The sequence below is a fragment of the Agelaius tricolor genome, unplaced genomic scaffold (genome assembly GCF_023055355.1).
Source record: "Agelaius tricolor isolate 1412-34295 unplaced genomic scaffold, bAgeTri1.0.p SCAF_7, whole genome shotgun sequence".
Lineage (NCBI taxonomy): Eukaryota > Metazoa > Chordata > Aves > Passeriformes > Icteridae > Agelaius > Agelaius tricolor.
In genome coordinates, this window is record NW_027269267.1 from 42,640 (window position 1) to 64,021 (window position 21,382).

The 21,382-nt window shown below is 51.1% G+C and overlaps 1 protein-coding gene across 1 annotated transcript in view; it reads left to right on the top strand.

Moving 5' to 3' along the window:
- Nucleotides 1-14,148: 14,148 nt before the first annotated feature.
- DCHS1 (dachsous cadherin-related 1) overlaps nucleotides 14,149-21,382 on the top strand; it is a 43,924-nt gene continuing 36,690 nt past the window's right edge. The window contains exons 1-2 of the mRNA XM_071429973.1: nucleotides 14,149-14,388; nucleotides 18,394-20,208. Of these exons, the coding sequence (XP_071286074.1) occupies nucleotides 18,457-20,208 (1,752 nt within the window). The 5' untranslated portion in view covers nucleotides 14,149-14,388; nucleotides 18,394-18,456. The remainder of the gene's footprint in view (nucleotides 14,389-18,393; nucleotides 20,209-21,382) is intronic.

Consider the following 21,382-nt stretch of genomic DNA (forward strand, 5'->3'; position numbering starts at 1 on the left):
CTTAACCCTAATGTTTTGCTTCTTTATTTGAGAAATAATCAATTGTACAAATAAAACAAAGATCTGCAGTAGTGTGTAATACAGGTGAAGGATTTTGTTTCTCAGAATCACGGCGTTCTGCAAGCTGCATATTGCCCACTGTGGCTATGAAGAGGCTGCTGGAGCCACTGCAGTCCCAGGGTTCCTTAGGTGGGTGATGTTGGATATGGAGCCTTCCTAAGTGCAGATCTGGACACGGCGTGGAACAGACCTGGCAAGGGGCTAAGAAGAGTCCTTCACCTTTAACAGTAGTGAAACCAGAAGATATTATTCTTATTTTATATTAGAATAAAGTAGTTCCACTTGGAAGGGATCTGCAAGGATCATCTAAACCAATTGCTCAACTGACCAAAAGTTGCAGCTTTAAGGCATTTAGGGCAATGTCCAAATGCCTCTTAAACACTGACAGGCCTGGGGCATTGACCATCTCTCTGGAAAGTCTGTTGCAGTGTTTTTACCAGCCTTTCTGCTAAAGAAATGCTTCCTAATGTCATCTGAACCTCCCTGCTCAGGTTAAAAAACCACACAGATTTTTCTGATTCCTCTACTGTTGTGCTCCCTGCTCACGTGATTTTACTTTGAACACTTTTTCAGGTTTGTCAGATCCAGGATGAATGTAGAATGTTCAGTTGCTTGAGATCACATTTTGCCTTCATTAGGGAACCCCAGAACCTGGACTGGGACAACCCCCAGTGCCAGCGGAGGCTGGGGATGGAGAGGCTGAGGGCAGTCCTGCCAGGACCCCAGGGGATGGAACAGTGGCTGTGAGCCAGCCGTGGGTGCTGGCAGCCCAGGGAATCCATCGGCGCTGGGGCCAGCTCCAGGGAAGGGATCCTCCCTTCTCTGCCCCGGTGAGACTGCCTCAGCTCTGGGCACCAGCAGGAAGGACCCGGAGCTGCTGGTGGGAGCCCCGAGGAGCCACGGGGAGGGTGCCCGGGCTGGAGCCCCTCTGCTGTGGGGACAGGCTGGGAGAGCTGGGGGAGCTCAGCCAGAGAGGAGGGGGCTCCAAGGACACCTTGTTACAGCTTTTCAGTGCTTAAAGGGGGCTTGTGAGAACAGCAAAGATACTTTTAACCAAGGCCTGCAGTGACAGGACATGCAATAATGGTTTTAAACCAAAAGAGGGTAGATTTTGACATAACAGAGACGTGTTCACACAATTAAGGTTGGGGATTTTTTGTTTGCAATCCATGATAACGTAACACTGAATATTCTTATCCTTGAAAAGTCCAATCCTTGAATTTTCTTGACCCTTTTGTTTAATTACGTCTGGTAATTATAAGATCCAAAGTCTAAACACACATATAACTGTGGGTATAATCTTCAGAACTGTAGGATTTAAATGATTCAGCGATGCAGTTGCTAGCAGTCATAAATCCCAAACCAACAGAAAGAGTACTGTGAGTTGGACTGTCATCTTGTAAAACATGTCATAGAACTTCACTGAATTATCTTTTCCTTGATTTAATAACATATATTAGGAAAAAAAAAAAACCTAACCCACAAACAAAACCCACCAAAACACAAACAAAAAATTAAAACAAAACAAAACGAAACCCAAAGCAAAGCCCCTCACAAACATGTTTTCACTGAAAAGTTACCAGTCACCAGAAATTCACAACATTTTTAGTTAAGTTGCTCATATTGTTAATTACTTAGGCTGTTAAAGTATGTATCCTGCTTTTGAGCAGAATTGGTCTGTTTTATAAGATTGCATCCAGGACAGTTTTGCATTCTGTTACATTCAATCTAAAAGACCGGTAATTGTTCAAAACACTTTTTAAGAAATCGTCCCTAAATATATCTACTGCATTGGATATTTACCAAATATTTCACCTCTGATATGGTAGAATTGATTAAAAATTGTTTCCATTATCAATTGCTGCAGTTATATATGCCCATTATGTCCATTCTGGAATGCAGAGACAATGTAAGAATCAAATGAAAATAAATTCCAGTTGTTTCCATCAGAAAATGAGCATTTCCACACCCTCCTCGCACCTGTGCTGTTAACAACATGCTTCTCAGGTATGGAAATCAGCCTCTTCATTTCTGTGGATTCTAGGTTTCTCTCTGTTACCTTTCTCCAGCAGTTCCTCATACAGGGAAGTCTGATGCCTTAGCCAAGGACAGCAGAGTATTGGGCCTCAGTTCAACAACAGCAGCAACTACACAAGCAAAACTGGGTGCAATTTCAGGCTGTAAAAACGCAGAATGGCAATCAGAGTGCTGAAGGAGCACTGCAGTAAGGGAGCTGCTGCTGCAGAGGGAACACCAGGAGATGCCCTGGAACCTCCCAGCTGTGGGGCAATGCAGTGTTTGGGGCAGGACTGCTTTAAGGGAGCTGTGGCTGCTGCTGGGGGGGCCTCTAAGAGGAGGAGGAGGAGGCTGTAGAGCAAGCAGGCTTGTGTGTGGTTTCTGAGAGAGCTCTCCATGCACAAGCAGTAGTTCAAGCTGCTGCTGCAGGGTGAAATGCAATCCACCCAGATTTTCTGTCTCCCTGCTCTATACTGGGCCATCAGTTGACAAAATAAATTTCTGGTTTGTTTGGTCAATTATCAGGGCTCAATACTCTCTAGCCTGATTCTTTTAGAAAGACCAGGTGAGGAGAATTTATTGTTTGGAAGCAGATCTGCTTATTTGAAGATACTTGGCATTACGTAATTTGATTTACAGATATGCCCCAGCTTTTACACCTTTCTTACTGTTTCCTTCACCTCATGGACACCTCCAGCAGAGCCCATCAGAGAGGTTTTATAGCATTGCCTTGATGAGCTTCTGGAAAGTGTTTAGATTTTGTAAGGCAGGCAAGTATCCATGCTATAAACTGGAAATTGTACCTTGTCTGCTTTGTGAACTTGTGACCCCGTGGTAAATTAGTGGCTGCCAAAGAATTCCATCCTCAGTAATAGATAGGAGCCTGTTCTTATCATCAAAGAGAACATCATTGAGGAAAAGAGTATCACAAACTTTGAAATGTTAAATATGAAATTACACTACAGCTTGTGAAAAAAAATATTTTTAAAGGATAACTAACACCCTGGCTTTAAAATCAGTGACTGTGCACTAGCTGTGGGACTGACATTCTCTGCAGTTACCTAAGGTGTCATTCAATTTAAATGAAAGGAGGAAAAATCGTCCCATGCAGGTGTTTATAAAGGTGATGTGAGAAGGGTTTAACCCATCTGGTTACTGGAAGTGTTCAAGGCCAGTTTGGATGGGGCTTGGAGCAATCTGGTCTAGTGAAAAGTGTCCCTGTCCATGGCAGGGGGCTGGAGATAGGTGATTTTTAAGGTGTGACTGTGGTTATCCTTCCTGACTAGAGCCTTACTGAAGCTGAGCCACCAACATCTGCTGATCTCCTTTCCTACCCTAAATCATCTCCTTGTAGGAGGCTATTGGGTTATTGAGCATGATTTTCTTTTTATAAATCACAGAATATTCTTAGCTGGAAAGGACCCACAAGGATCACCAAGTCCATGCAGGGGTTGAACCCACAACCTTGGCATTATTAGCACCATGCTCTCACCAACTGAGCTACAATCTTTGCTAATTACTCCAAATCACCTTTGTGCCTTCTTGTGTTTGGAGATGCTTTTCAGGAAGGTTTGCTCCTTTCTAGGGACAGAGGTGAGGCTGACTGGCCTGTACTGACTGGCCTGTAGTTCCCTGGATCTTCCTTTTTGCCCTTCTGGAAGATAGGAGTGATATTCGCTTTCTTCCAGTTGTGAGGAGCCTCCCTTCATCACCAGGCCCTCAAAGAAAATCACGAGTGGCCTCACAGTGGTGCTGCCCAGCTCCCTCACTACCCGTGGGTGCATCCTTTTGGGTTAGAAGTGGTCCCCACGTCAGTCTGCTGCACTGCAGGTCTATGTTCCTTGCTCTCGAGCTCCCCTTTGGTCTCAGAGCCCTGCAGTCCCTGGAGGCTGCTGCTCCACGTCCTTCAGCACTGGGCTGCTTGCCCTGTTTGGTCATGGGTCCATGTTTTCCTCAGTTTTCCTGTTGCTACAGACATCTCTGCAGAAGCCTCTCTCACTGCACTTCACATCTCCTGCCATATTTGACTCCACATGGGCTTGGGTTTTCCCTACCCCTTTTCTTGCTTGGATAACACCTCTGTATTCCCTCTGAATCACCTGTCCCTTATCTCACAGCACCTCTCAGTGGCCCAATTTATTTCTGGATAATTAAATCATTAAATTGACTCATAAGCCAAATTTTCTTCCTTCTTCTGCATCAGTTATGGCCCTTAAGGTTGTGTAAAACAGGACCAGCAAAGTAAATGGTTTGTAGCCTGATTCTGTCTGTGGAGGAGCAACAGGACTGGGATTTAACCTGGAGGACTGAGTAACTTTTAAAGTGAATGGGAGGCTCATATGTGCACTTTTAACTAGGGGATGTTTTGGGATTGTGACTTGGATTAGCTCATGTGTTGTTATCTAATGGTCACATGTTTGTCAGATTATGTGCATCATGGTAAACTGCAAGGTAACAATCTGTTATAGTGGTTTTTTTAAAAAGCTCAAACATGTTTAGCAGGCACTGGTCAGTGTGGGACTCACAAGCAATGCTACACCACAGATAAATAAAATTCCTGAGATCAGCACTGAGAAACTCCCACAAGATGGAGCTGCACCATACCAGTCCATTCTGCCTTCCTCTGGGCGGTCCTTGTGTGTCTGCGTGCGTGTGTGTTTGTGTGTGTGTGTGTCTGTGTGTGTGTGTGTCTGTGTGTGTGTGTGTGTGTGTGTGTGTGTGTGTGTGTGTGTGTGTGTCTGTGTGTGTGTCTGTGTGTGTGTGTGTATGTCTGTGTCTGTGTGTGTGTGTGTCTGTGTGTGTCTGTGTGTCTGTGTGTGTGTCTGTGTGTGTCTGTGTGTCTGTGTCTGTGTGTGTGTGTCTGTGTGTGTGTGTGTCTATGTGTGTGTGTCTGTGTGTGTCTGTGTGCCTGTGTCTGTGTGTCTGCGTGTGTGTGTGTGTGTGTGTCTGCGTGTGTGTGTGTGTCTGCGTGTGTGTGTGTCTGCGTGTGTGTGTGTGTCTGCGTGTGTATGTGTGTGTGTCTGTGTGTCTGTGTGTGTGTGTGTCTGTGTGTCTGTGTGTGTATGTGTGTGTGTCTGTGTGTCTGTGTGTCTGCGTGCGTGTGTGTGTGTGTGCCTGTGTCTGTGTGTCTGTGTGTCTGCGTGTGTATGTGTGTGTGTCTGTGTGTGTGTGTGTGTGTGTGTGTGTGTGTGTGTGTGTGTCTGTGTGTCTGTGTGTGTGTCTGTGTGTGTCTGTGTGTCTGTGTCTGTGTGTGTCTGTCTGTGTGTCTGTGTGTCTGTGTTGGTGATCCTCTCCACAGACAGCTGCCCATCCTATTTGTGGTATCTGATGTGTGCATAGAGCACATTCTGCACAGACTCTGCTCGGTGTGGCACTGCTCTGTTTGCTGTTGGCATCTGCAGTCCAGAGTATTTGTGGGATTCATCGCATCCCAGTGCACAACAGTTGTGGATGATAAACATGTTTTGTCTCAGGGAAAAAGAAGGTCAAGCCATCTGCATTTTTTCCCCTGGAGAAATCATCGGATCTTACTTCAGACCTGCCACTCATGGCAGACCCCAGCTTGAACCAAAGCTTAAGCATAGATAAATTTGGTGCAAGTGGGCAATTCCTGGACAGTACCCTCATCCCTGCAGAATTCTCCCGAGTCCCTGCTGCTGGGCAGAGGAGTCCAATGGAGTCGGCAGCATGTGGGTGAGATTTGACTCTACTGATCTCAGAGCCTTTCCTTCCTGAACAAACATTTTCCATTCTGAAATAATCACGCCACTATATATAGAAAACTCCTCCAAAGCAAAAGCCATGGTCCTTAGGAAGGGGTAATTCACAAATTGTTTTGTTCCTTTCCCTGGACTCAGCGTGTCCTTTGCCATGGGGCTTGTACCTGTGTGTGCACACCAAAGGCACTGTCCCCTCCTGCAGGAACCCCTGGGTCCCCCGCAGCCCCTGCAGCCTCTGCCCCCAGCCCGAGGCTGTGTCTGTAATCACAATCCAGCATTTCGGAAACCACCCCCCCATCTCGCTTCCTCCCAGCTGATTTCCAGGGGAACAGAAGGAGACTTGTTTGCTACCAGGGAGGAAGTGCAGGCCTTAGCAAGCAGCTTTCTGAGGCACCGGTGAGAGCGGTGCGCTCCAGCCGGCGCTCATTGGCAGAACTGCTGCCAAATGAGGTCACCCCGCTGCAAACGTGGATGGAGAGATCTCGGAGGAGGAGAGAGCAAGGAGCCAGGACAGGAAGTGCAGCAGTCAGCAGCACAGGGCTCGGCTCAGCCCGCTCACCCTCTGGAAATGTTGATTTCAGTTCTGTCTTGGCTCACAGATGAACATGTGAACATGTATTAGACGGTTTCCTTCTCATCATTATCTCATTCCCTTTCCCCTTGCGCCGATTCCTTGGTTTGACACAGCCCAGCCCTCGCTCTGGGAAGGGCAGGCAGCACTCGGGTTCAGTTCGGACACCAGGACTGGATGGCACTGCCCACGCCCTTTGGGAATCACAAAGATCACAGAGCCTGGGACAGGCTCTACCTCCTGAGAAAGGCACAGACTCGTGGAGCTGGAGAACACCAGGCTGGAAGTGATCTCAGGGGTCATGTGGTGCAAGTTTTCTGGGCAAAAGCATGGTCCATGTGAGCTGGCCCAGCACCCTCATTAGCCAAGATGCACAACTCTGACTGCTGGAAATCTGTTATGTCTTTTTCATGGTTATAGTGATTTCATGGTTATAGTGATTCATTCCTCCTTCCACTGAACTACTCCTCTTTCCTTTCAGTTTGCATGACTTCAGTTCCACAGCGTGTCTCCTGTTAGACCTTTATTTGCTAGATTGAAACATTATTATTATTGAAACAATTAAAAATTTTAATTCTTAGAGATCCTTATAAATCATTACTTTTTTAAATCTTACTAAAGGTCTTCACATGGAACCTTGTTCCTTGGATCCTGACTCATTCTAATGACTCTTCTCTGGCCATTTTGAGTTTTCTGCAGTCTCTATGAATATTGAACATTAAATTTGCACCACTAAAGCTGCAGTAACAGAATTTCCCTGTTGTTCTGTGACCTTCTGTTTAGTCAGTTTATATTTCCTTAAAGATCATTAGTTGAGACACTAAAAACATTGACAGAAATTTAAAAATTAATGTTAGTAGTACAATTATTCCTCAGGAGGAAGTTTATGTGCTTAATAGGAACAATAAACTGTAAAGACAGACTGAGAAGAACTGTCTGCAGGGTTTGGTTTATAGGCACCTGTAGGTTGAATATTAATCAGCTGAGGGCATATTGTAAAAACAAAATAACATCGCATGAGATGGTATAAACAGGAATGTGACTTGCAGGATGCAGGAACTGACATTTCTGTCTCTGCTTTGCTGTGATCAGGCCCGCAGCCAGACTGTGGCCAGTACTTTGTGCCAGTGCACCCCAGAGAATGTAGAAACATTTGTGAATGTCCAGAGGGAACAATGAGAGGTTCAGAAAATGCAATATGAAAAGATCAAATGCTCTGGGCAATTTAGGTTAGAGAAGAGTGGAAAGACACGATGACCACCTTGATTTGTAAAGGACATTGCAAAGAGAACAATCTACTTCCAGTGTTCATGACAGGTAGTATAAGAAATTATGTTAAATAATAGTAAAGAAAATTTAGCACTGAATAGATTGACTGCCAGGTTTATGAAATCTTCATTATGGGTGGACTTTTAGAACTAGCTAGGTGCACATCTGTGAGGTATGGCAGGTACCCTGGGTTCAACTGAAGCCTCTTTGAGGTGAGGGAATGGATCATCTGACAGCCCTAGATCTTTCTTCTTCTGTTCAAAACCTGCCTCTACTATGCTATTTAAAAAATACCTGCCAGAGCTTCACCAAATTTCCAGGAATGTAAACATTCTCATCAACAAATTGAATTCTACCTGCTGTACCTTAAAAGCATCCATCACATGCAGCCCAGGGAGTGGACCTTACACTCAGGGCTTCAAGAACAGCCCCTGTAGCACAGGAATCTGTTGAGAGAGCTTTGTGTGACAGGAGCTCTGTGTCCATCCACACAAGCAGGGAATGCACAAGAACTCTTCCACTGTGAGGTTCAAAGATCTCTGGTTGGGTTGGATCCAGAAGCAGCTCACAGGAGCATTTCCTCTTGTCCTGGCTGTGAATACAGAGCTGAACAGCTGAGGTACCAGCTCCATTTGTAGGTGAAATGATCCTGTAGTGCTTTCTCTGTTCATGAATTTAATGGATTCTCATTCATGGTTGTTAAGGGAATTCAAAATGGCAGAGGCAAACTTAGGATCCCACATGAAAAAGACTTTCCCTGTCTCAGGGAGAGCTGTCCCCTCACTTTCCCTCCAGCCCCAGCCATGTATGTTCCTAGCAGGTGCCTTAGTTTATTTTTAACCTCCATTCTGCATGGAGGAAACCTTTGCTTGCTGAAAACATCCGGGAATCAGAGCCTAAGCACGTCCTAGAAGGATTTCCTGTTTGGGACTTGGAGCCAGGCTTCAGCCTGCATGAGCAGAGCCTCTGAGCCTCAGCCCTGCCATGCCATGGGCCAGGTGACCCCTGCCAGCTTTGGGACAAGCTGCCATCGAGCAGGAAGGTGCCAAACTTCCCAAACACTTCCCACCTGCTCGGGATGAGGACAGGAACATGCAGGTCCAGGCTGGGGAGGATGTACCTGATTCAGGGCTTGGGGTCGGTGTGGCAGAGCAGCATTCTGAGGGGTGGTACCATGGCATCCCACCGTGGTGCCTGCACTCTTGGAGCATGCAGAGAGTGTTTCCTGTGCTCATCTCACCTGACCTTGGGCTCAGTTTGCCATATTTTATCACCTCCTACATTATTTCGATTTTGGGAGTTCACCAAAGCACTGAATAAATATGACAGGCAGTAATGGTCTCCCCTGAGTAGGTGAATAATGTACTTTTTGTTCTTGCTTCTGTGCCATAGTTGCTCTCACAAAGCACAACTCGGCTTAACCTCTTTCTACCAGCCCCCATATGCACCTCAGAATGACTGTGGGAGCCTCTCTGAATGTCCAAGCACATAACATGGCTCTGCTCTCCCCTCTCCTGCAAAGTGGCTCCCAGAATATTTAGTAAACTAGAATTTACTAGAAGACCAAAAGGAATCCACTAATTTCTATCTTCGAGTAGAGAGAGCACTTGAGAACCCATTGCAAGTCTGAGAGGAGGGTTGTTCGATATCTGGGGTAATGCCATGGGGCTGAGGAGTAACAAACTCATTGGTAATGAAGGAAGGACTGAAGGGAATGACCTAGGAAAATGCAGAGGGCTTGCAGTAGTATAAAGGATTCAAAGCAGATTTGAAAATTATAATTTTGAAAACATGTCAGTAATGTGATAGGCCCTGTGCTCTTCAGCATCTTCACAAATTCCTTGGATGCAGGAATGGAAGGGATACTGAGCAAGTTGGCTGTTGATATAAAACTGGGAGGAGCTGTTGACTCCTTGGAAGGCAGGGAGGCCTTGCAAAGAGACCTGGACAAATCAGAGGACAGGACAGTCACCAAACAGATGAAGTTCAACAAGGGAAAGTGCCAGGTTCTGCACCTGGGATGGGACATCCTGGATGTACATACAGACTGGGAAATTAGACGGAAAGCAGAGCGGTGGAAGGAGACCTGGGAGTCCTGGTCAGCAGAAGCTGAACCTGAGTCAGCAGTGCCCTGGCAGCCAGCGGGGACAGCCCTGTCCTGGGGACAGCAGGCCCAGCATGGCCAGCCAGGCCAGGGAGGGATTGTCCTGCTCTGCTCTGGGCTGGGGAGGCCCCACCTGGAATATTGTGTGCAGGTTTGGGCACTGCCATGTAAGAAAGATGTTAAACTATCAGAGAACCTCCAAAGGAGGGCAAGAGATGGTGAAAGGCCTTGGGGGGAAGCCGTGTGAGGAGCAGCTAAGGGCACTTGGTCTGTTCAGCTGGAGAAGAGAGCTTAAAGCTCTACAGCTTCCTCATGAGGGGCCAAGGAGGGGCAGACACTGTGGTGACAGTGACAGGACCCGAGGGAAGGGCCTGAAGTTGTGTCAGGAGAGGTTTCGTTTGGATATTCGGAAAAGGTCCTTCAGCCAGAGGGTGGTTGGGCACTGGAACCAGGGCAGTGGTCACAGCACCAAGCCTAACAGAGGCTTCAAGGGGCATTTGGATACTCTCAGGCACATGGTGTGACTCCTGGGGATGGTGCTGTGCAAGCCCAGCAGTTGGTCTTGATGGTCCTTGTGGATGCTTTCCAACTCAGCATGCTCTGTGATTCTATAATTTTGCCAAATTATGCCAGAATAGCACATTAGACACTTTGATAAGTGGCTTTTTTGGGACCAGGATCAACCTTTCAGCTGAGCAGACTATGTGAACTTCAGTGTTATAGTAACACATGAGAAATTATTTACTCAATTGAAGAAGACAGATATTAATATGAAAACTTCCACTAAAATGTGGAAGACTGGCAAAAGAAAAAAAAAGTAAATTAGGAGTTTTATGCTTGAGGAAATGCGCAGTCTTTTCAAGGTCAGTTTTAGAGCTCCTCTATTTCAATTTTTTTCAGTAAAGATCTCAGGGAAAAGAAAGTACATGGATAAGGTAGCTTAGTGACACAGCATCAAGAGGCATTGTGAGTATAGAGGGTGGCTGGGACATCATAAAAGCAAAAAGCTATTATTAAGGATTAGCATAACAGAAATGGAATGAAATTCACCAGTTCATAGCAGACAGTCCTGTGGTTAACAGGGGTGTCCAGAATTGCATAATCCAACCTCTTATGTGAAGACAATCAGCAATAATGGATCAGATCACCCTTGGAAACTTGCAAGAGGATGAGATTCACTGCTCTATGAGCAGCTTTTTCCAGTGCTACACTACCATTCCAGCTAAAAAAACAGTGTCTAATCTTCATTCTGAATCTCTCAAGGTGTAACTGTGGTCATTGTGCTACTGTCTGCATCTGGTTCCATCATCTTTGTAACCTGTCCTTGAGGCAGCAGCAGGATGCTGTTAAACAGCCCCACTGCCTATGCATCATCAGAGAGCCCACCTTCTTCAGTGTCTTGTTATAAATTGATCAGATGCCCCAGAGCACTACCTACCTCCTACAGCTTTTCAATATCCCTCATGAACAGGGAGAGACAAAAATGTACAGAGGATTCCAGTTGTGGATTCACAATATCCCAGTTCAAGAGGGATGACTGTTTCCCTCAGTCCGCTGCTGACCATTCTCCAAATGCAGTGGAGAAGTTGTCTGCCTGATTTGCAATGAGGGCATCCTACTGACTCTTCATTCCATGCTCATCCCTACTCTCATCTTCCTTTCAGCAGGACTGTGACTTAGCCAGATGGTTCCCAACCTGTAGCAATTCTGGGGTTATTCTGACTCAGATCTAATTTCTGCTAATTTCTTTCTGTGAGTTTCTAGACACCTCTTTGGACTAAAAAGCCACATATCAGTGACCCCTGCTAGTGTCATGTCCTGGATGTCATCTCCTGGAGTCTTGTACTCCATTGTCATCACAGAGTATCAACAAAGACTGAACAATACTGGCTCCTAAATCAATGCTTGGTATATTTGCTGGCCGCTAGGCACCATCTCTGTATTGAGTCACTGATCACTACCCTCACAGCCCAGAGGTGCCACCAGCCTTCAGCCCAATCCTCGATTCACTCAGACCATGTCCTCAGGTTGTGAACTAAAACTCAGTGGGAGCAGCTGTCAGTGCTGTCAAGCCACTTTGCAGCTACTGCTTTCTCTTCATCCATACAGCCAATCGTTTTGCCAGAGAAGCTAATTGGGCTGCTCAGCATGATCCGTGCTTGCTAAATCTGCACTGACTATTCCTGATTGCCTCTTTGTTCTTCATATGGTCAGAAATGGATTCTGAGACAATGCAGTCTCTGAGTTTTCCAGGTGTGGTGATGACCTTCACAAACTGGTGGTTCTCTGAGTTCCTTATTCTCTTTCTGAAAGTTGAGTGTAATGTTTGAATAATAGAATCATAGTATGGGATGGGTTGGAGGAACCTTTAAGGGTCACCTACTCCATCCCCCCTGCAATGAGCAGGGACATCTTCTATTGCATCTGGTGACTCAGAGCCCCTTTCAACCTGACCTTGAGTGTTTCCCCACCCTCACCATAAACATTTCTTCCTTATACCTAGTCTGAATCTATTTTTTATAAAACATCACATCCTGTCATTAGAGGCCCCGATAAAAAGTCTGTCCCCATTTTTGTCATAACGTCCCTTTAGGTTCTGCAAGGGGCTCTAAGATCTCCTCAGAGCCCACTCTCTCCAGGCTGAAGAACCCCAATTCTTTACACACGTTCTCACAGGAGAGGTTCTCCAGATCTCTGGTCATTTTTGAGGCTCTTCTCTGGATCAATCCACCAGGTCTGTGTCTTTCCTGTACTGAGGACTCCAGAGCTGGGAGCAGTGCTCCAGGTGGAGCCTTTCCAGAGTGGAGCAGAGGGGAGGAATTATTGCCCTGGTCCGGCTGGCTGCACTATTGCTGACAGAAGCCAGGTGCCTACCTGGGCACATACTGTCTCATGTTTATCCTTCTTGCCCACCTGGGCTCATACTGTCTCATGTTTAGCCATTGCCAACCAGCACCCTCAAGTCCTTTTCCAACTTCCCAGCCACTCTGTTCCCAGCCTGGAGTGCTGCCTGAGGTTGTGGTGATTCAAGTGACCCAGCACTTGTTGAACTTGATACATCAGCTGATCAGTCCATCAACCCAGCCTGTCCCAACCCTCTGCAGAGCCTTCCTATGCTCCACCAGATCAACAATCCTGCCTAGCGTGGCTGAACCCATCAGCCTTCTCCTTGTCCCTTGTTACCAGTTTGCCAGTCATGTTTATCAGCAGGGTACACTGTCTTAATGTTTCTTTTCTGGCTGACATTCCTGTAGAAAGTATTTTTATAGTTCTTTGTATTTCTTACCAAGGTCAGTGCCAGTTGTGCCTCAGTCTTCCTCACAATTTCCCTACACAGCTGGGCAAGGTCCCTGTACTCCTCTTGGGATACCTGTTCCTGTTTCCACTGCCTGTGTGTTTCCATCTTGCTCTTTAGTTTGACCAGCAGGTCCTGAGTCAGCCGTGCCAGTCTCTCACCCTCCTTGCCTGATTTCTTACACGTGGGGATTGAGAACTGTTGTACTCTACACAAAATGTCATTAAATCTGTCCAAGAAAGAGGAGACGTGGTAGCTAAGTCAAGGCTTGAAGCTGTTGGAACTGGAACAGGCACAATATTTTAAGGACCATCTGACCATCTCAGAGCACACTGAGCCATGGCCTTTAGCAGATGATCTTTGCAACAGACCCTAGTCAACAGCAGTTTCTCCACCAAGAAATCAAAGAAGGTCCAGCAGTGGTTACTGGCCCTAGAGGCTGCATGGCTCCAACAGACACAGACACTGCTGAGACCAGTCTGGAGCAGGGAAAAGCTGCCTGAGTGGCCAAGCTGAGCTGAGGAGCCAGTTGCTGGTGGAGATGCCTGGACAGTTATCAGTCTTGTTTTCTTCCCTGGCATAGACTGGTGGAGCCCCAGTCCCTTGTAGCACAGGCACACTGAGTGAGCCTGGACAAGGCTGGACCTTCGGAGCCCTGATGTGAATCAAGGTGTTGGGACATCACCGGTACTTGAGCTCTGGGTTATGAGCTGAAGCAGCAACTGCGGTAGAGAGGAAAGAATGGCCTGTGATCATATCCTCACATGCCCCCAGCGTCGCCCACAGCCTCATTTCATCCCCTGCCCAGCCCTCTCCCTGCCCGGTCCCGTCCCACTCCTGCTCCGGCTCCTGCCAACCCCTTCCCATTTTCTCGGGCTCCCGGCACCCACCGCTTTCTTCCATCCCTCTGTGCCCGGGTCCAGCCCTTTCTCCCTCTCCATGCCGATCCTGCTCCCCGAGCCCTGGAGCCCGGCCATACCGCCGCACCGCCCGCAGCCCCGCTCGCCCGTCCGGGGCCGCCCCGAGGCCGCGCTCTGCCGGCGCGCTCCGGTGCGGGGCGGGGAGGGGGCGGCGGAGGGAGCGGGGGGCTGAGGGCGGCGCTGGGTCGGGTTTCAGCAGGAGCCTTCGCGCCGAGCCAGCTCCGAGCCAGCGCCGACCCGCCGCCGAGCGCTCCGCGGAGCCACAGCCGCACCGGGGCGGCCGCGGCATCGGGGCAGCGCCGGAGCGCTCGGGGCACCGGAGCGGCCGGCGGGGCCGGAGAGACCTTAGCGCCGGAGCCGCGGGGAGGCTGCGGGACGTCGTGGCGGGGCCGGACCCCGCGGGATGTGACCGCCGCCGGAACGGGACGCGCAGTGTAAGTCTCAGCGCCGGGCTCGGCCCCTGCCGGAGCCCCGCACGGTGGCATCGTCGCACGGTGGGACAGGACCGGGACCGGGACCGGGCGCTTTGTTCTGCCTCCGCCGCGGAGACAATGGAGCTGGGGGGGGGAGTGGGGGGGCGGGGGAGAACGGGGGGACGCGCCCGAGGCGGCGCAACACCGCGGAGCCGGACCGGGCTCGCTGGCGGCTGCCGGGCGGCACGGCACGGCACGGCACGGCACGGCACGGCACGGCACGGCACGGCACGGGACCGGGCGCTCACGATGCCGCTGCGGGGCAGAGCCGCTGAGGGGAGGGCGCTCAGCGGAACCGTGGAGGCGCCGGGCGGGGGCTGCGAGCCCGGGCGGAGCGGGGAGCGGGGCTGGCAGAGCGCCGGCACCGAGGCTGCCCGGTGCGGGACGTCCGGAGCGCCAGGGACCGGGACAGGGAGCGGCACCGGACGCTGGGCCCGGCGGCTGGGGAGCTCCGGGAGGCCGGAGCTCGGGGCAGAGCGAGCCCCAACAGCCGCGGGCTCCGGTGTACAGGGAGCAGGCGAGGCCCCGCAGCGCCTTGGCGATGGGCACAATCCGGCAGGGGCCGGTGCAGAGCGGGGATGTCCCAAGACAGGACTGTGGGAATTGGCTCCGGCGCGGAAATGTTTCATTAGACTTTCCTTTGTGGGGGATGCGTTCTGAGAGACAGGAGAGCCCGTGGGGAGCCCCAGTGTGGCACAAAACTGGGACTCACAAGGATGCAGCAGGGACTTGACTGCATCCGCAGAAAAGGAGTGCCACCGCCGCTCTGACTGCTCGGGGCCGTAGCAGAGGGTCATGAGGCTGTGTGGCCGGGCTGGCAGCCAGCAGAAGGGTGCCGGTCCTGCAGGCCCAGGTGGGAGGTGGCACGAGAGCCGGGAGGCACGGAGGTGGCTGTAGGTAGTGGTAGGGTTAAGGCTGGAAGTGAGTTGTTAGTCCAAGGCTGAACTGCAGGCAAGTCGGGGCTATGCGTGGTGTCGAGGGCAGATCATCTGAAACTAGAGAGAGAATCTCTGTGAATGTACAGGAGGAAAGCATATTCCAGGTCAGTGACCAGTGCTCAGCAAAGATTAAACAGGCTTCCTCTTCTGGACCGGAGTCTCAAAAACATCATTACACGAGTCATGCATGGCCTCTCATGTCAGACCTAGGGTATGGCATCAGCGGCATCTGCAGCTTTCATGGAGCCTTCGCACAGCAAGCCCTCTGACATCTGTTTGTGGCATGCACAGTGGGTGCCGTCTCTCCAGCTTCTCTGCTGGGGCTGCTGAGAGCCCACTTCCCCTTTCCCATGGCTGACAGCAGGCACAAGCTGCTGCTGGCAAGGATGCACACAGTGGTCCCAGTGTAATTCCATGTCTTTTTTATTTCAAAATATCACACATCTGCTACGTGTAGGCTGGGCTCTCCTGGTGCTCCAGCCTGTCAGCTCTAGGCTTAGATGGATGTTGCAGCTCACTCCATTTTAGCTGCCCTTCCTGTCAACCTCCTCATCATGGCTCTGGACCTCAAAGACCTATGTGAAGAGATTATGGCAGTTTTCTTCAGAGGCTCCTGCTGCCGTTCTTCACAAGGGTGCCCGGTGGTGGGAGGGACACAGAGGGAGCAGGGCAGTGTGGCTCACGTTACACAGACCGGCCAAGCAGCCCCGCACTGAGCTCTCTGCTAACTGAAAGCAGCTGTTCAGATTTTGTGACTCTGCATCCACTGAGGTCACTGCTGTTTCCCTCTGACCCAAACCTGCACACCTCGTTGTAACAGGGGTCTGCTGGTACCAAGGATGGCTGGTACCTCTGGCTGGTGCAGTCTAGTAATGTTCAGTTCCACCTTTTGCTGAAAGGTAGGCTTGCTGTGAAACTACTCAGTTGCATCCAGGGAGGATAGAACTGAAGAAGCTTATACAGGCTTTCATCACCAGTTTTCCAGCCCAGGGACCCTAATTTTTGTTCCCTGGTTGTGCTAGTGCTCTCAGCTGCTCTTCACACTCCCCAGATTTGCTTTTCAAGTCTCTCTTCTCCCCTCCAGCAGTCCATAAAGCCTCGCTGGCTTCTCAAGGCAACTAATGGAACCAGGTGGGCTTTTCCCCATGTCTGTGCCCTGATTTCTTCCAGAGTCTAAGAGTCCAAGCTGCCCAAGAGTCTAAGCTCCTACCAAGGTGTTAAACTCTCTGCCCTGGCCCTTCCCATGACCTGAGTATCTGAAGCACCATTAGAATGGTACAGTCTCATCACAGAAGCTACCTCAGACCCCATTCCTCCAGCATGTTCTGGGGGTAGGCAGTTACCCCTCCATCTAGGGAATTAAAACTAGCTCCAACAGAGAGGCAGACCTGTCTAGGACCTCTGAGTTCATGCAGATTCACAAATTGCAGCACACAAAAGTATTTTCTTTTGACTTCAGGCCCTAGGACATTGTGAGGGTTCTCACCTGCTGGGTGCAAGAAGAGCATGTGGATTTACCTCAGACTGTGTGGATAGGCCTCAGACTGGATGCCCACTGAAGTAAACATTTCTTTATGAGTAGAAAATACTTTTAAATTATTTTGTTTCTGTCACTAACCCAGGATTTACACAGAAAAAAAAATCTAGACAGCTGATCTGAGGTGGGAAAGGGGACCCAAGAATACCATCATATGTGCCCTGGAAAGGGTTAACACCGCCGTGGAGTTCTTTGGTCAAGGGCTGATATTCTTAGTCCCCAAAGTAGGCATTGCCAGCCACCTCCATCCCGCAAGACAGGGAGGTTCTTGCTCCTGCATCTGACATGAGCGGCTCCTGAGTGTGGTTATGGGCCCAGCAGCAAACGCTTTCAAGAGAGTCCAAGAGTGAGCTCATGCTGCCGCCATCCCCGCAGACCACGGAGCCTCGTTCGCGGCGCTGAGCGGGTCCTGGGGCCGCTGTTCCTGCGCAGCTCCGTGGCCGCGGTCTTACCCGGGCTGTTCCCGGCAGGGCAGGGCAGGGCAGCGCTGGCACCCGCGGGCACGGGCGGCTCTCCGGGCTCTGCCTGTCCGGCTGCAGCGCTGCAGGAGCTGCGGCTGCCTCTGCCGCCCTCCCCCACTGCTGCAATGAAATGCAGTTACGGGGAAAGGGAGGGAAGGAGCCGGAGCCAGCAAGGAGCAGCGAGAAGGAGACAAAGGAGGGGAGTGAGCAGCGGAGGGTGTGGGACGGAGCAGCTGGCAGCTCCGAGGGAGTCGCTGCGTTCCTACGGCACTGCCGCCGCCCTCCATGGCACCGGCGTGGGGCACCCACCGATCTCCGTGCCAGCCCAGACAATGAGCACGGACTGATTTTATCCCGGGCATTCCCAGCTGTGGGCACATCCTTTGCAATGCATCCTTTTTGATTTATTGTTCACTGGATGGAAGCCCACTCCAGTTCTGTGCTCCTTCCCAGGGACAGCAGATTTGCACTTCACGGGTTTTTGGCACCTAAGTCCCCGAGGTCCTGAAAGGCAGGCTGCTGGGGAGAGAGGGGGTGGGGGCCAGGGTCTCAACCAGCGACTCGCTGAGCTATCTCGTAATTTGAGACCGGCTTTCTTCAGGGTGGAGAGATGCAAGGCTGCTGTTTGCCCAAACCCTCTGTCCTCTTGCAGACAGGCTCTGAACCTCTCAGGAAGCATTCGGCTGTTAAAGGCACCAGGGGCATGCTGCTCGGGGCAGCTGATGCCAGTACTGCCAGGCGGGCAGGGGCTGGAAAGAGCACCTGGGGATGTAGGAAGCACCTCTGTGACAGGGTCTTAGCTGCTCACCTCGGGGCACTGTCAGGTGTGAGCTGCTTCCAGGTGCTGTCCCAGGCTTTTGTTCTGGGCAGGCTCTGACACATATTGTCCCATTTGCCTCTTGTGAGGGACAGGCATTACATAGTGATCAGGCAGCAGATACCTGGCAGGCCTTCCCTCTTCAGGCTGTTTTCCGTCCTTCTGTCCTTCCTTTGCTCTCTCTTAACCAGTATCCTCTGGTCTGCATTCCAGGCAGGATTAAAGCGAACTCTGCAAAGGAGATCAAGCCACCCTCTGCTCTGCTAGCTGCCAGCCATGGAGCAAATGAAGAGGTCAACAATGCTTCTGCTGGAGCTGCTTATTCTTGGGGGCCTGAGAGCAGCGATGGGCTCTGCTGTCCTGGGCACCCTGGATCTACAAATAGATGAGGAGCAGCCAGCTGGCACCATCATTGGGGACATCAGTGCTGGCCTACCCCCTGAAACTAGTGCCTACATGTATTTCATCTCAGCACAGGAGGGCAGTGGTGTCTCCACTGACTTGGGGATAGATGAGAATACAGGGATCATCAAAACAGCTCGTGTCCTGGACCGGGAGACTCGGGACCGCTACAGCTTCATTGCTGTCACCCCAGAGGGCATCACGGTAGAGGTGAACATCCAAGTGAATGACATCAATGACCATGCCCCAGCGTTTCCCAAGCAGCACAGTACCTTTCAGATCCCAGAGCACACCCCCATTGGCAGCAGGTTTCCCTTGGACCCGGCCTTTGATGCCGACAGTGGCCTCCTGAACACACAAGGCTACACGATTAAGGGAGGGAATGTGGGGCAGGCCTTCCGCCTGGAAACTCGCCGAGGACCCAATGGGGTCCTGTATTTGGACCTGGTGGTCAGCAACGTTCTGGATCGGGAGAACCGTTCCTCATACTCCCTGCTGCTGGAAGCCTACGATGGGGGCTCTCCGCCCCGGAGCACCCAGATGACACTGGATGTGTCCATTCAGGACATCAATGACAATGCCCCCAGCTTCAACCAGAGCCGCTATCACACGCTCATTTCAGAGAATCTGAAACCTGGCAGCAGCATCCTGCAGGTCTTTGCCTCTGACGCAGATGAAGGTGACAACGGGGATGTGATTTACGAGATCAACCGACGGCAGAGCGATCCTGACCAGTACTTCACCATCGATGCCCGGACTGGAGTCATCAAGCTCAACAAGGGTCTGGACTATGAAGTGAGGAAGGTGCATGAACTGGTGGTGCAGGCAAGGGATAAGGCTGTCCATCCTGAGGTCACCACAGCCTTTGTCACTATCCACGTGCGTGACTACAATGACAACCAGCCCACCATGACTATCATCTTTCTGAGTGAGGATGGCTCCCCACAGATCTCCGAGGGAGCCCAGCCCGGACAGTACGTGGCACGCATTTCTGTTTCCGATCCCGACTATGGAGAGTATTCCAATGTCAATGTCACACTGGAGGGAGGAGATGGCAAGTTTGCCCTCACTACCAAGGACAACATAATCTACCTGATCTGTGTGGACCAACTTCTGGATCGGGAAGAAAGAGACTCCTATGATCTGCGGGTGACAGCTACTGACTCAGGAACGCCCCCGCTCCGGGCAGAATCAGCCTTTGTGCTGCAGGTGATGGATGTTAATGACAATCCCCCGCTCTTTGACCAGCAGGAGTACAAGCAGAGCATCCCTGAGGTGGTGTACCCAGGCAGCTTTGTCCTGCAGGTGACAGCTCGTGACAAGGACCAGGGTCCCAATGGGGAGGTGCGGTACAGCATTCTGCATGGCCGTGACACCCACTCCAGCTGGTTTACCATCGACCCTGCCACTGGCATCATCACCACTGCTGCCCCACTGGATTATGAAAAGGATCCTCAGCCTCAGCTCACTGTGCTGGCCACAGACCGGGGAACCCCTGCCCTCTCTTCCTCAGCTGTGGTGTACGTGGCCTTGCAGGATGTCAATGACAATGAGCCGGTGTTCAGGAGTAACTTCTACAACGTGTCCCTGAAGGAGAACACCCCTGTTGGGACCTGCTTCTTGCAGGTAGGTGCAGGTATTGAGGTCAGAGCTCGGCAGGGGCACAGCCAGGGCAGTGAGCAGCCTGGGGTGGGAGACCTGCTGGTGCAGGGTGTTTGGTGCAGGTGTCATGGCTTTGGCGGGCAGCGTTTGCAGCAGGAATGCTGAGGCAGAGATCCCCACCCTTGCTGTGAGTCCAGAATGGGGCCAAGTCATGTACATCCTTTCTGTGTGCAAGCAGTGGGCAATGCCACTGCCACCAGGTACACCACAAGGCTGCCCATCACACAGAGCATGGTGTGGGCCTCTCTTGAGGTGGCTCCTGCTGTGCCAGGCCTTGCTTACATCAGTGTGGAGCTACCTTGCAGCCAGGACACTCAAAATGGGGCTAAGGAATGTGATACTGCCTCTGGGAAACTGCCTCTAGCCAGGCTTCAAACTTCCCTCTCCCCCTGTGAGGTTGTTAGCCCAAGTTCATCAGTGTTGGTAAGGCTGCTTGTGAGCATTAATTATGCTAATGAGCTAATGAGCTGAGGCACGTGCTGCTGCACCAGCCTTTGTGTGGCAAGAGGTCACAGCTAGGGCTGGAGAGCTGCTGGGCCTCCAAAAGCTCTGTGATGAGCTAGTGATGCCATTGGGATTCTGTGTGTTCTGTGCTCCCTGTGTTTGGTGTTTCTGCTGCAGCTCAGGCCCTGGAGCCAGGCTGATCCAGGCTGATCCCTGGGACAGGTGATCCACCTGCCTGAGTTGGGGTGAGGGCAGGTGTGAGGGTGCAGTGAGACACTGCCAACCGTGGCAGCATCCAGGCTGTCCATGGGGACAGCACCAGTGGCACTGGGGGCACGTCCCTGCTGGAGGTGTGGGGCACGGGGATGTCTGGCTGGGACCATGAGAAGCTCTGGTGCCAGACTGGTGAGAGGGGCCTAAGGGACAGGAAGAACAGAAATTCTGGAGTCCATAAGACAAGGCTGGAGGAGGTCCTGTGACTTGGCCAAGAAAAAGGGTCCCTAGGTCATGCTGGAGGTGGCGAGAAAGAATGGTCTGTGGGTGCCCTGTGGGTACACTGCAGGGGCATGGGGGGTGTGAGTGTGGGTGGGCTGTGGGGAGTGTGTGTGTGCGTGCAGGTGACTGATGGTGTGGAGTGGGAGTGCTGGAGAGGGGCTTGTTGGGGAGTGAGTGTAGCAGATGGGGTAGGAGTGTG